General features: G+C 54.7%; 1 protein-coding gene across 1 annotated transcript; it reads right to left on the bottom strand.

Moving 5' to 3' along the window:
• Positions 1–847: 847 nt before the first annotated feature.
• Positions 848–4,517, bottom strand: LRRC52 (leucine rich repeat containing 52). Its single transcript, XM_007668478.2, has 2 exons — positions 3,881–4,517; positions 848–1,241 (listed from the first exon to the last, which is right to left on the bottom strand). The coding sequence occupies exons 1-2, from the start codon at positions 4,500–4,502 to the stop codon at positions 916–918; spliced, it is 948 nt and encodes a 315-aa protein (XP_007666668.2). The 5' UTR covers positions 4,503–4,517; the 3' UTR covers positions 848–915.
• Between the last annotated feature and the right edge of the window lie 9,729 nt (positions 4,518–14,246).

Below are 14,246 nucleotides of genomic sequence, written 5' to 3'. Positions count from 1 at the left end.
TCGGCCCGGGTTCTCGGGGGGCTGGCCGGCGTCGGGGGACCCTGAAAGCCACCCTGGCCTTGGGCCGGGAGGGGGACCCGGACGCTTCCCGCCTCTGTCCGGAGATGGAGAGGAGGCTACGCCGGAAGCTCTGTGGGGACGGGGAGCGGGCCTGTTAACTCTACTGTGCTCTCTCTCCGGCTCGCAGGGTAGACCCTTAAGGGCAGGGATTGTGCTCAGTACAGTGCTCTGCACACAGTAGACCGAGAGCCCCTCCAGGACAGGGATCTGGCCCACTAACTACTGCGCTCTCCCAATCGCTCGGTACAGTGCTCTGCACTCAGCAGACTGGAAGCTTCTCGAGGGCGGGGGATGGCGCCCACTATCTATCGCGCTCTCCCAGGCGCTTAGTACAGTGCTCTGCACTCCGCAGATTGGAAGCGCCTCGGGTCTGCCGAATCGATGCCCTCCCCAATGCTCATTCTAGCGGCTCCCCACGTAGGTGTTCAATACGTATTTACGGTATCGAAGCGCTCACTGTGCGCTTACTGTCATAGGTACTGGGGTAGATACAAGCTAAGCAGGTTGGACACGATCCACGGGGTATTTGCTAAGCACCTAGTTTGTGCCGAGCGCCGTTCTAAGCCCCGGGGCGGATACGAGCCGATCGGACCCAGTCCCTGTCCCATGTGGAGCTCGCTGCCTTCATCCCCATTTCCCAGATGGGGGCACCGAGGCCCAGAGGGGTGAAGTGACCCACCCGAAGTCCCACGGTGGGCGAGCGGGCTAGAACCCAGGTCTACCCTCCACCCTCTAGGCCGCCCCGCTCATCTACTAAACGCCGGCGGAGGCGGGGGGAGAGCGGAGCGGGAGTCGGGACCCCCGAGGTGGGGAGGTCGGTGTATTTCTCCGAAAGAGGGACCACCGCCGGGTGGACTAGACCGCGTTCTGAGCGAGGGCGTGGGGGTCGGCCTGCCCCGCGCCGGGGAGGAGCTGAGCAGGCCCGGGGTCGACGGCGTCCTCGCGGTCGTCGTCGTCGTCCTCGGTCTTGCGGGTCACGCTCTCGTAGAGCACGGCGCAGGCCCCGGTGAGCCAGGCCACCGCCGTGCCCGCCGAGAAGATGCAGAAGCCGATGAGCAGCAGGAAGGCGTAGTCCAGCCGGTCCAGGTGGGTGAGGCACATGTAGCGGAGGGGGTTGCCCACTTGGGTCAGGGGCCAGCCCTCCAGCTCGTCCGGACTCCGGCACGTGGCGTTCTGCTCGTCTGCGGGACACGGCCACAGCGCCCGCTCAATGGGCTACCGGACTCAGAACGGTGCCCGGCACGCGGCGAGCGCTCGATAAATACGATCGAAAGGAGCGAATGAATAAGGAGGGCACGGGAGGGCGGTCCTACAGCGTCACCGAGCTCGTCGAGGGCTGGGAACGCCTCTGTTTGTCGTTCCGTTGGACTCTCCCGAGCGCTCGCTACAGTGCTCGGCACGCGGTGAGCGCTCAATAAATACGACCAAATGAATGAATAAGGAAGGCTCCAGGGCAAGAGGCCTCCGGTGTCACCAAGCTCACTGGGAGCGGGGGATGTGTTTATTGCTCTACTGGACCCTCCCAAGCGTTTAATACAGAGCTCGGCACACAGTAAGCGCTCAGTCAATACGACTGACCGATCGCATGGTATCGGTGGCGGGGAGGGCGTTTGTCCGGTGCTTACTCTGGGCTGAGCGCTCTGCTGGGCGCCGGGATAGATACAATACAATCGTCACAATTGTTGGGTAAGGGGTCGTCTCTACGTGTTGCCCAAGTATACTTTCCAAGCGCTTAGTACAGTGCTCTGCACAGAGTGAGCGCTCAATAAATACGACCGAATGAGTGAATATTTGTCATTGACGACGTGATCACATAATGACGATGATAATAACGATAATAATAGTTAAGCACTTAGTAGGGGTCGAGCACTGGATTAGGTTCAGGAGTGGATATAATAATAATCAGTCAGTGGTATTGAGCGCTTATTATGTGCGGAACACTGTTCTAAGCACTTGGGAGTGTCCAACACAAGACTTAGCAGGTTCCCTGCCCGTAAAGTACTATTTAAGCGCTTATGTGCCGAGCATTGTGTTAAACCCTGCGGCAGATGCAGCATCATCAAATAATAAGAAGAATAATCATAGTGATGGTGGTATTTCCTCAGGCATTTAATAAAGACTAAGCACAATATTCGGTGTGGGGGTAAACACAACGCGATCACATTCGAGAAGCAGGGTAGCCCAGTGGATCGGGCACAGGCCTGTAAGTCAGAAGGACCTGGGTTCTAATACTGACTCTGCCACTTCTCTGCCGTGTGACCTTGGACGAGTCGCTTCACTTCTCGGGGCCTCGGTTCCCTCATCTGCAAAATGGGGATTGAGACTGCGAGTCCTATGTGGGACAGGGACTGTGTCCAACCTGATTAACCTGGATCACTCCCAGCGCTTAGTACAGTACACTGTAAGCGCTGAACAAATACCATTAAAAAAAAAATAACACTAGTGCGGGCGGAGAGAGCCGGGGCTGGGAGGCGGGAGACCTGGGTTTCTGCCCCTGGCCTGCCGTGTGACCCACTGGGGCTCAGTTTTCTCCTCTGTTAAGCTGGATGGGGACCAGGGATGTTGTCCCGATCGGAAAGCCTTGTTTCCACCCCAGCGCTCGGCGCATAGTGAGCGGTTAATAGATGCCATAACTAAGTCCTGCAGGCCGGGAGTCTCCCGAGGTAACTCGGCAGTCTCCTTCCAGACGCCCTCCGAGTCACGACAACGCTCGGGAGCGTAAAGGACACGTCGTCTCCCCCATCTGCTCCGAGCACGGGGCCGCGGCGCTGAGGTGACGTCTACCTCGGGCCTCCGCCGTCACCTCGACGGCTAACGGGGCCGCCGTGGACCCGGTCCAGACCCCGTGGCGTTCGGGGACTCGCGGGACCTTCCAGGATGCCGGGAAAACTCAACCGAGCAAGCTCAGTTCATCCTCAATTCGGGGTCCCGGGGATTTGGGGATTTGGGGCTCAGAATGTGGGGAGATTCCACAGAACGCGTTCAGTTTGGGACCCGGGGCATTCTAGGATTTGTAGTCCATTACATCCCAGGCTGCTGGGAAACTCAATTAAGCCTGCTCAGTTCATCCTCAATCCGGAGTCCCTGGAGTTCTGGGATTTATCCCCCGGAAGGTGGGGCAGTTCAACTGAACCTAATAATGATGATTACTCTCTGTGCCTCAGCTCCCTCGTCTGTAAAAAGCGCTTAACAAATACCATAATTACCATTATTCTCCATACCTCATTTCCCTCATCTGTAAAATGGGGATTAAGACCGTGAGCCCCATGTGGGACGGGGACTGTGTCCAATCTGATGATCTTGTATCTACCCCGGTGCTTAGTGTGGTGCCCGGCACGTAGTAAGAGCTTAAGAAATACCATAATTATCATTCTCCGCGCCTCAGTTCTCTCATCTGTAAAATGGGGATTGAGGTGTGGGACATGAACCGTGTCTAACTCGATGAGCTTGAATCTACCCCAGTGCCCGGCACATAGAAAGCGCTTAACGAATACCATAATTATTATTCTCCGTGCCTCAGTTCTCTCATCTGTAAAATGGAGATTAAGGTATGGGACATGGACTGCATCCATCCCGATGAGCTGGAATCTACCCCAGTGCCCGGCACGTAGAAAGCGCTTAACAGATACCATAATTTTTATTCTCCGCGCCTCAGTTCCCTCATCTGTAAAATGAGGATTAGGAGGTAGGACGTGGACCGCGTCCAACACGATGAGCTTGTCCTTCCCCAGTGCATGGCACGTAGTAAGCGCCTGACAAATGCCATTTAATAAATAAAAGAGGAGAGAGAGGGAGATCACAGGTCCTTCCCGTCTCTTACCTGGGTAGCTGATGTGAGTCACCAGCAAATAGATGGTGAAGCCCAAGAGGTTACATCTGCAGATCCAGGGGTTCCCGCCAAGGCGCAGGGAGCGGAGGCTGGGGACCTGGCTGACGGTCAGGGCGTCCAGGAAGGTCAGGCCCGTGCTGCTCAAGTCCAGCTGCCTCAGGGACGTGGTGTTGGCGAAAGCGTCGCGCGGGATGGAGGCCAGCTGGGGGTTGTGGGACAGGTCGAGGACCATGAGGGCCCCGAGCGAGGAGAAGCTCTCGGCGGACAGCGAGCTCAGGTTGTTGAAGCTGAGGTCCAGGTGGACGAGCCGGCCGACCCCGGCGAAGGTGAAGTCGGCCACCTCGGACAGGAGGTTGTGGCGACAGTCCAGGTGGACCAGGTCGCTGAGGTGGCCCAGGTCCACGGCCGGCAGGAAGGTCAGCCTGTTGGAGGCGAGTAGCAGGCGGCGGGTGGACAGGGGCAGGCCTTCGGGGTAGGCCTCCAGCCCCAGCCCGGAGCAGTTCACCTCCAGGGCCTGGCAGGAGCAGAGCGGGGGGCAGAGAGGGCTCCCGGCGGCCGCCGGCCCCAGGGCCAGCAGCAGCAGCGGCCACCAGGGCCCGGCGGGCGGGGGCATGGCGGCCGGAGCCGGCCGGGAGGGCTACGGGGCCCCCATCGCCGGCCGACGGGGCCCGGGTCACGGCGTGGAGACCGCCGCCGGCCGCCGGCCCATTTGGCCGGCTCGGGAGGACTCGCTCCTTCTCCGGGGCCGAGCGGGAAGGGAGGAGAAGGAGGAGGAGGAGGAGGAGGAGGGCCGGGAGGGAGGAGAGCCGGGAAGGAGAGCCGAGATCGCCGGGCACGACAGTTGCCAGTTGACACCTTTGTGATGTCAGCAGCTTCCAAATATAGTCCTCCAGAAAGGAGGGCCGGCCCGGGTTGTCGGGGGGGGGGGGGACACGCCAGCCTTCCCTCGGGGTCGGGGTGACTGTGGGAACTGGGGGGACCCTGTCGGTCTGAGGAGAAGCCTGCTTGGGGCGGGGGGGGGGGACCGTGTGTGTGGGGGTCGGCACTGGACTCCGGATCCGTCGACGACACGGTCTTTATTCAGAGGGGGCGTCTTGGTAGGCGTCTGCCAGGGAAGCGGCGTGGCCTAGCAGCAAGGACACGGGCTTGGGAGTCAGAGGTCGCGGGTTCTAACCCCGGCTCTGCCGCTCGCCTGCCGCGTGCCGTTGGGCAGGTCACTTCCCATCTCTGTGCCTCGCCTGCCTCGTCTCTAAAATGGAGATGGAGACTGGCAGCCCCATTTGGGACAGGGACTGCGTCCAACTTGATTACCTTGTAGCTATCCCAGCGCTCAGAACAGGGCTTGGCACATAGTGGGGGCTTAACGGATACCGTAATATTATTATTCTCTGTGCGCGTGTCTCGGTTGGGGCTGGCCTTTGGGTTTATCGGCGTGGGACACGGTCTTTAATCGGCTGTTCTTCGGGTTTACCCGTGTGGAACGCGGTCTTCGTTCAGAGGTGCCTTGGGTGGAGTCAGGGGTCTTTCTTTCTCTCAGTGTTCAGCAGATAGTTGTACCCAGGTAAGAAACTGGACAGACTCGCCAAGATCTCAGATCCGGCACTTTTCCGACAGGGAAGGCTTTGAGGGAGAGAGGCGGGAGGGCGGGGGGTGATGTCTGAAGGATTATCGGTGGCCTTCTTGGCTCCCTACCCGGAGCAAACCTAGGTGAAAGGGGGCACTTCAGATGGGCTCCGAGAAGAGGACGAAGGGACCTGCTCCCTTGGGGAGTCAAGGTTGGCCTCCTTTCTGAGCTTCTTATCGCTGTCATCCTACCTGAGCCGTAACGGGAGAGGGAGGAGAGGAGGGATACAGAGGGAAAAATACACGACGTCACTCTTGGAATTCTTCTTTTCTGTGCCGGCGGGGAAATGTTCCGTTCCTCCGGACCGGGGGGGTGAGGCTACGAACCGGGAGACGTAAAAGGCCACCCTCTCCCGTCGTGCCCTCTCAGGGGTCGGTCAGCCCACGGTCACTAGTTCTTGGTCAGGCAATCCTATTTATTGAGTACTTACTGTCTGCGGAGCACTCCACAAAGCCAGTCAATCGTATCTGTTGAGCGCTCACTGCTTGGGGAGCAATGTACTAAGCCCTTGGGAGAGGACAACATAACATACCAGACGCATTCCCCGCCCACGATGAGCTTAGAATCTAGAGCGGGAGACGGACTTTAGTACGTCTAATATGTCACACCATCTTGAATCTGCAGGGCATCTGAGCTTTTTTCCAAAGCGCTTTTTAAAGTCAGGGAATCTCTTTTCATTTATTTATTTTTCACGGTATTCAAGTGCTTACTATGAGCCAAGCACTATACCAAGAGCTGGGGTCGGTACAAGCTCATTCATTCATTCAGTGGTATTTCTTGAGCGCTTACCGTGGGCAGAGCACTGTACTAAGCGCTTGGAAAGTACAACTCGGCAAGACAGTCCCCGCCCCGGACGGGGCTCACGGTCTTAATCCCCGTTTTACGGACGAGGCGACCGAAGTCAAGTGCCTTACCCAAGGTCGCCCAGCAGACGAGTGGCAGAGCCGGGATTAGAACCCAGGCCCGGGCTCTCTCCACAACCAGGCGGGTGCCCAGCGAGACGACAGGACAACACCCCGGCTCTGAAATTCGGCGGGGACCGGGTCTGCCGGGAGGGGAGCGTTGCTTTTTTAGCGGAACGTTTCCCAGTTCTTTGAGAGCTGATCTCTTGACAGGCATTCTTAGACGCGCATGCTGATGAGGGGAGTGGGGCCCAGAGACAATGTCAGAATTGGGGCTTCTGTGGGGTGTCATGAAGAAGCGTGTGTGTGCGTTTGTGGTGTGTGTGTGCGTGTGTGAACTCTTAACACGGGAACTTTTCCAAGACAAAGTTATCTGACAAAACAGAAGTCTTGGGAAAGGCAAGGAGGATTTAATTACAACCCCCTCAAGAGTAGGGCTTGAAAAGACGTGGGAAGCTCACAGGAGCCTTAATTGCTAAGAAATGTGGCAAGCGAAGAATATGATAGACGTCTCTGCGGGTCCGTCTGTCTTTTTCTAGGCCGTGAACTCTGCCTCTCGCTCTGCCTATAGAAAAGAGAACCCTGAAGCTTGAGAGACGCAGGTCTGAGAATTGAGAGAGGGGACTTGGGGGCTCATGCCAACCCTGCCCCTCGTCGGCTGGGCGACCCACGCTGGGTTGCTTTTAACCTCCCCGAGCCTCATTTTCCTCCTCTGAAAAATAACCTCACCGGGCCATCGCGAGGCTAAAATGAGGGGATTAATCCGAAGGGTATCGGGAAAATAAAACATCATAGCATTTATTGAGCGCTTACTCTGTGCCGGCCACTGTACTAAGTGTGGAGAGGAGTACGATGGAGTTAGTATCGATTTTGCCCTACGGGAACTTGGAGCATTCTGTGTGTGGAGCACTGTGCTGAGCGTGTGGGAGAGTACAGGAGTGAGTCGATACACTCTCTGCCCTCAAGGAGTTTACCATCTCTTGTGAGGAAAGCACTGTACTGAACTCCTGGGAGAGTACAACGGAGTTGGTAGGCAAGATCCCTGCCCTCAAGGAACTTACAATCCACTACGGGCAGAGCACTGTACTGAGCGCTTGGGTGAGCACAATAGACCTATTAGACGTGATCCTTGCACTCAAGGAGCTGACGGTCTCCCGTCCATAGAGCGCTGTACTGAACGCTTGGCAGAGCACAGTAGAGTTAGTGGACACAATCCATGCCCTCATGGAACTTACAGTTTACTGTGGGCAGAGCACTGTACTGAGCGCTTAGGAAAGGACAACACAATAGAGTCGGTAGACAAGATCCCTGCCCTCAGGGAATTTACTATCTAAGGCGGAAGACAGACCTTAAAAAATAAATTACAGGTAGGAAAAGCCACTGCAGTGTCCCTAGTTTGGGTTTCCGGCCCCGTTTCCCGGACTTCCAGGGAGTCGGGAGATGGTGTCACCCCGCTCTCCGGACTGTGAGGTCGTTCCGGGCGGGGAACGTGCCCGCTAATTCTGTGATATACTCCTCTCCCAAGTGCTTGGCCCAGAGCTCTGCGCACAGCGAGCGCACAATAATAAGGATCATAATAATGGTATTTAAGTGCTTACTGCTTACTGCGTGCTGGACATTGTACTAAGCACCGGGGTGGATACGAGCTAATCAGGTCGGAGACGGTCCCCATCCCACATAAGGCTGACAGTCTTAATCCCCATTTTACAGATGAGAGAACTGAGCCTCAGAGAAGCAAAGTGACTTGCCCAAGGTCACATAGCAGGCAAGTGGCAGAGCAGGGGATTAGAAGTGAACTCCTCTGACTTCTCCGCTTTGGGCTCTTTCTAATAAAAGGCCACGTTGCTGCTTCTTTCCCCTCCTTCTCCCTCCCTCTGTCTCCTCATCCTCTTCCCTTTTACCTCTGGACCGTGAGCTCGTTGTGGGCAGGGACTGCCTCTCTCTATTGCTGTATTGTACTTTCCCAAGCGCTCAGTACAAAGCTCTGCATACCAGTTAGCGCTCAATAAATACGATTGAATGAATGAATACTTCCCCCTTTCTCTCACCTCTCTCTCCTCCCTCTTTCCCCTCTTGTCTTTCTCTTCTCTCCCCTCTTCTCTTCTATTTTATCTTCTCCGTCTCTCTCCCCCTTCTCTCCTATCTCCTCTCCTCCCTTCTCTCTTTCCTCTCTCTCTCCCCTCCTTCTTCCCCCTTCTCTCCTCTCATCTTCTCTCCTCTTTTCCCTTCTCTCTTTCTGTCTCTCTCTTCTCTGTCTCGCTCCCCTCATTCTTCCCCCTTCTCCCCTCTCTTCTTCTCTCCTCTCTCTTCTCCTTTCTCTCTGTCTCTCTCTTCTCTGTCTCGCTCCCCTCATTCTTCCCCTTTCCCTCCTCTCTTCTCTCTTCTCCCTTCTCTCTTTTCTGTCTCTCTCTCCTCTGTCTCTCTCCCTTCATTCTTCCCCCTTCTCTCCTCTCCTCTCTCTTTTCTTCTCCCTTCTCTGTCTCTCTCTTCTCTGTCTCTTTCCTCTCATTCTTCCCCATTCTCTCCTCTCTTCTCTCTCTCCTCCTCTCCCTTCTCTCTTTTCTGTCTGTCTCCCCTCATTCTTCCCCCTTCTCTCATCTCTTCTTCTCTCCTCTCTCTTCTCTTCTCCTTTCTCCGTCTCTGTCTCTCTCCCCTCATTCTTCCCCCTTCCCTCTTCTCTCTCTCCTCCCTTCTCTGTCTCTCTCCCTTCATTCTTCCCCCCCTTCCTCTCCGACTCTGCCTTCTCCCTCTGTTTCGCCTCCTCCCTCCGCCCTCCTCTCCCCCTTCCTCTCTCCCCCTCCCCTTCACCCACCCCCTGCGTTTTCCTATGTATTCTCTCCTGACATGCGATAATGTTGACTGTCAGCTGTTCCCTGGAGCCTTCATTAAATCCGAAGTGCATCTTATTAAGCCTTTCAGCCGAGGACGGGGTTTTAGACGGGGAGCATCAAAAAAGGCCTACTTGTCTCTAAAAATGGCATTCCCTGGTCTGTCCCGAAGCAGGGCTGTAGGGTTTTTCAATGGTGACATTGGTGGGTGTCTCTTGCTGGGGGGCAAAGAAAGGGAAATTTGGTTCCTTAACTGGCAGCAGGTTCTTTAAGTGTCTGAGAGTCAGAGTAAAAACAATAGTTCCTATGATATTTGGTAAGCGCTTACTATGTGCCAGGCACGGTGCTAAGCGCTGCAAGGTAATCGGGTGGGAAACAGTCCCTGTCGCACAAAGCACTCCCAGTTTCAATCCCTATTTTACAGACGAGGTGACCGAAGCCCAGAGAAGTATAACGACTTACCCAAGGCCACACAGCAGACAAGTGGCGGAGCCGGGATTAGAACCCACGACCTTCTGACTCCCAGGCCCGGGCTCTACCCATTACTCCACGCCGCTTCCCTAAGGACGTGGGTTCTCATCCCAGCTCCGCCACTTGTCTGCTGTGTGACCTTGGGTGAGTCGCTTCACTTCTCTGGGCCTCAGTTCCCTCATCTGTAAAATGGGGATTAAGATCGTGAACCCCATGTGGGATCCAGACTGTGTCCATCCTGATTAGCTTGTATCCACCCCAACGCTTAGTACAGTGTCTGTAATTTTATTTCTATTATTGTCTGTCTCCCCTTCTAGACTGTAAGCTCGTTGTGGGCAGGGAATGTCAGAATGATAACGATCATTTCCGTGATATTTGGTTAAACGCTTACTATGTGTCAGGCATTGAGCTAAGCGCTGGAGTAATAGACTGTCAGCTCATTGTGGGCCAGGAATGCGTCTGTTGCGTAGGACTCTCCCAAGCGCTTAATACAGTGCCCTGCACACAGTTAACACTCAGTAAATACGATTGACTTACTGACTTGATTCCCTGTTTTACAGGTGAGGTATCCGAGGCCCAGAGAAGTGAAGTAACTTGCCCAAGGTCCCAGAGCAGATAAGTGGAGGAGCCGGAGTCGTTGTAGACTGTGAGCCCGTCGTTTAGACTGTGAGCCCGTTGGTGGGCAGGGATCGTCTCTGTTGCCGAATTGTACATTCCAAGCGCTTAGCACAGTGCTCTGCACATACTAAGCGCTCAATAAATACGACTGAATGAATGAACCAAACGTGAAACGAAAGACAAAAACAGCTCCAGTTTCCATCATCTCCTTCCCCGCCTCCTCTCCCCGCTTCTATCTCCTTTTCTTTTCTCTCTTCTCTCTGTTTCTGTCTCCCTTCCTTTTTTTCCCCTCCTGTTCTGGCTCTTTATTTTTCCTCTCCCCTCTCACAAGCTTCTCTTTCTCCTAAAATCTCCCCCTTCTCCCCTCCCATCCCCAGGTTGGTGGAATGCCCGTTGCCATGGCAGCAAGGCGCTTATTATTAAGACAATCGCTTCATTAGTAAGAGTCCTCCGGTCCTGGGAATTGGGGGTAGGGGGTACAGGAGGGGGTGGTCCGGGGCGGGGAGGGGGGTTTGTCTTTTCCAGTTTGGCGAGAAGGGGAACTGGAGTTTACCTCAGGCACAACCAGGACTGTCTTCTCCCAAGTGCTTCGTAGAGTGCTCTGCACGTAGTAAGCGCTCAATAAATATCACCGATCGATAGGTTGACCAACCCCGCTTCTCGTGTGGACGGAGGTGAAGGGGCAGTGAGGTCTGGTGGGCAGAGCAGGAGGCTGGGAAGCAGGACACCTGGGTTTTAGTCCCATCTCTGACCCTGGCCTGTCGTGTGACCTTGGGCAAGATCCTTAACCTCTCTGATCTCAATTTTCCCATCTTTAAAATGCGCGAGGGGGAGAAACACCCATTTCCCCTCCTTCTGTAGACCCTGAGCACGGTTTGGAACAGGGACTGGGTTCCATAAAATTATAGCGTTTCTATTTTAGTGCTTAGCACAGTGCTCTTCCCTGCCCTTTCTCTTCTCGGAAGAGATTTCAATGATTTACAATTACAGGAGCGAGGGAAGAGGTCCGGAGCACTCGCATCGGATACAGTCCCTGTCCCTCATGGGGCTCAAAATCTAGAGGTAGACTGTCAGTTCCTTGTGGACAGGGAACATGTCTACCAACTCCGTTGTACTGGACTCTCCCAAGTGCTCAGTACAGTGCTCTGCACACAGTAAGCGCTCAATGAATACAATGGATTACTCGATACAGGACTCTGCACATGGTGGGGATTTAGCAGGGACAAGCAGGGTGCCGACAATCCAAACACCAGATTTTAAGGCATAATAATAATTATTATAATAATGGTATTTGTTAAGTGCTTACTGTGTGCCAAGCACTGTTCTAAGCACTGGGGAAGATACAAGGTAATCAGGTTGGACACAGTCCCTGTCCCCCATGGGGCTCACCCTTTTAATCCCCATTTTACAGAGGAGTAATTGAGGCCCAGAGAATAATAATGATAATAATGTTGGTATTTGTTAAGCGCTTACTAGGTGCAGAGCACTGTTCTAAGCACTGGGGTAGAGACAGGGTCATCAGGTTGTCCCACGTGAGGCTCACAGTCTTCATCCCCATTTTGCGGAGGAGGTAATTGAGGCCCAGAGAAGTGAAGTGACTTGCCCACAGTTACACAGCTGACAAGTGGCAGAGCCGGGATTCGAACCCATGACCTCTGACTCCCCAGCCCGGGCTCTTGCCACTGAGCCACGCTGCTCCTCATTTAGTATTATTATTGTTTAGGGTTCTGCCAATCAATGGTATTTACTGTGGGCAGAACACTGTACTGAGAACTTGGGTGTCCAATCTAACAGAATTGGTAGACAGCGTTCCTGTCATTCATGCATCCAATTCTATTTATTGAGCGTTTTTTGTGCGCAAAGCACTGTACTAAGCACTCGGGAGAGGACAAAAGAACACCGCACAGTCACATTCCCCGCCCACGACGAGCTTACGTCGAGACACAGACGCAGAAAACCCGCCAGCCCAGGTCATACCTGAACCGTTGACTTTCCATCTCGTCAAACGCCCTTCTCGGACTCCCGGTCCTGGAAGTCAGTTGGATTTTTTTTCCCCCGAACGCGGCCCCGACTCAATTACCTTAAAAACTCATTACCGGTTCATTTGTGCGGTTCCGCTGACTCTCTCCTTAGGTAACGTCTTCTTATTAAAGCGGAGAGGCTGCTTCTCCAAAGTTTAGGCAATTCTCATTGAAATCTTATCAGCTCCCTCTCTCCGGGGCCTTCACGGCTGATTTACGGTGTGCCGAAGAGGTCGGGAAGCTGGAGGTTGGATGGGGCCGGAGCGTTCGCCTTTATTTATTCCACAGAAGCCTTGGGGTTTAACCCATCCCTGTCAGGTTGATTTCACCAGATCTGGCCTAGCCAAAGTGGTCCCAGGCCCACAGCAGTGCGTTCTGGGTCCATTCAGTCGATAGTATTTAATGAGCGCTCGCTGTGTGCAGACCACTGCGCTAAACGCTTGGGAGAGTACCGTACAATCATAGTCACATTTCCTGCTCATCACAAGCTAGCGGTTCAGAAGCAGCATGGTGCGGTGGCTAGAACACGGGCCTGGGAATCGGAAGGTCATGGGTTCTAATCCCGGCTCCAGCGTTTGTCTGCTGCGTGGCCTTGGGTGAGTCACTCCTCTGGGTCTCAGTGACCTCTTCTATAAGATGGAGATTGCGACTGTGAGCCCCATGTGGGACGGGGACTGTGTCCAACCCGATTTGCCTGCATCCACCCCAGCCCTCAGTACAGGGCCTGGCACGTAGTAAGCGCTTAACAAGCGCCATAATTATTAATTAGAAGGGGAACAGACATGAATAGAAATACAGAAATGACAGTTATGGACATCAGTGCTGTGGGGCTGGGACGGGGGGAGATGAACAAAGGGAGCAAGTCAGGGTGACTCAGAAGGGAGTGGGAGAAGAGGAAAGGGGGGGGTTTAGTCAGGGAAGGTCTGCAGCTGGTGATTTGACGTGGGGGGGGGGGCGGGTCTCTGCCATCTGCCTCTCCCTCCCCGCCCCGGCGGAAAAGAGCCCGCTTCTGGAAACTAGGAAACCAGGTTCTAGTCCCCGTGTCAGCGGGGAGGATTGCGATGGGAGAAGCGGCGTGGACTCGTCGAAAGTCCCCGAGCCTGGGAGTCAGAGGCCCGGGGTTCTTCTCTTCCTCTCTTCAAAACCCTCCTTAAAACTCACCTCCTCCAAGAGGCCTTCCCAGACTGAAATCTGCTTTTCCCTCTGCTCCCTCTACCCCCCCTTCACCTCTCCTCAGCTAAGCCCTCTTTCCCCCCCTTTCCCTCTGCTCCTCCCCCTCTCCCTTCCCCTCCCCTCGGCACTGTACTCGTCCGCTCAACCGTATATATTTTTATTACCCTATTTATTTTGTTAATGAGATGTACATCACCTCGATTCTATTCATTTGCTATTGTTTTAATGAGATGTTCATCCCCTCGATCCTATTTACTGCTATTGTTCTTGGCTGCCCGTCTCCCCCGATTAGACCGTAAGCCCTTCAGAGGGCAGGGACCGTCTCTATCTGTTACCGATTTGTCCATTCCAAGCACTTAGTACAGTGCTCTGCAAATAGTAAGCGCTCAATAAATACTATTGAATGAATGAATGAATGAATGATCCCGGCTTTGCCCGTTGTTTGCTGGGTGACCTTAGGAAAGTCACTTCACTTCTCTGGGCCTCAGTTCCCCCCTGTGTAAATGGGGACTAAATACTTGTTTTTCCGGAGGCTGCCGCGAAAGACACCAGGCAGAGAGGCCCCGAGGGACGGACCCTTGGCCTTCAAAATGGTCACCGTCCCCCGACTTCTCCCGACTAGGCCGTCAACTGCGGCAGGCAGAGACGATTCTGGGATGCACGGGGAGAGCGGGCCGAGGGGGCCCCCGTCGTACCGGCTTCACCGACCTGCCCCCCGCA

Source organism: Ornithorhynchus anatinus, chromosome 16 (assembly GCF_004115215.2).
Source record: "Ornithorhynchus anatinus isolate Pmale09 chromosome 16, mOrnAna1.pri.v4, whole genome shotgun sequence".
In the NCBI taxonomy this organism is placed as follows: Eukaryota; Metazoa; Chordata; class Mammalia; order Monotremata; family Ornithorhynchidae; genus Ornithorhynchus; species Ornithorhynchus anatinus.
The sequence above is the reverse complement of the archived record's forward strand: the minus strand, read 5'-3'. Positions and strand labels throughout refer to the sequence as shown.

Bases quoted from the DNA above. Each gene is read 5' to 3' on its own strand.
- LRRC52 (XM_007668478.2), bottom strand. From the start codon at position 4,502: ATGCCCCCGCCCGCCGGGCCCTGGTGGCCGCTGCTGCTGCTGGCCCTG. The intron at 1,242-3,880 runs GTAAGAGACGGG...CGTGTCCCGCAG, and splicing joins GACTCACATCAGCTACCCAG to ACGAGCAGAACGCCACGTGC.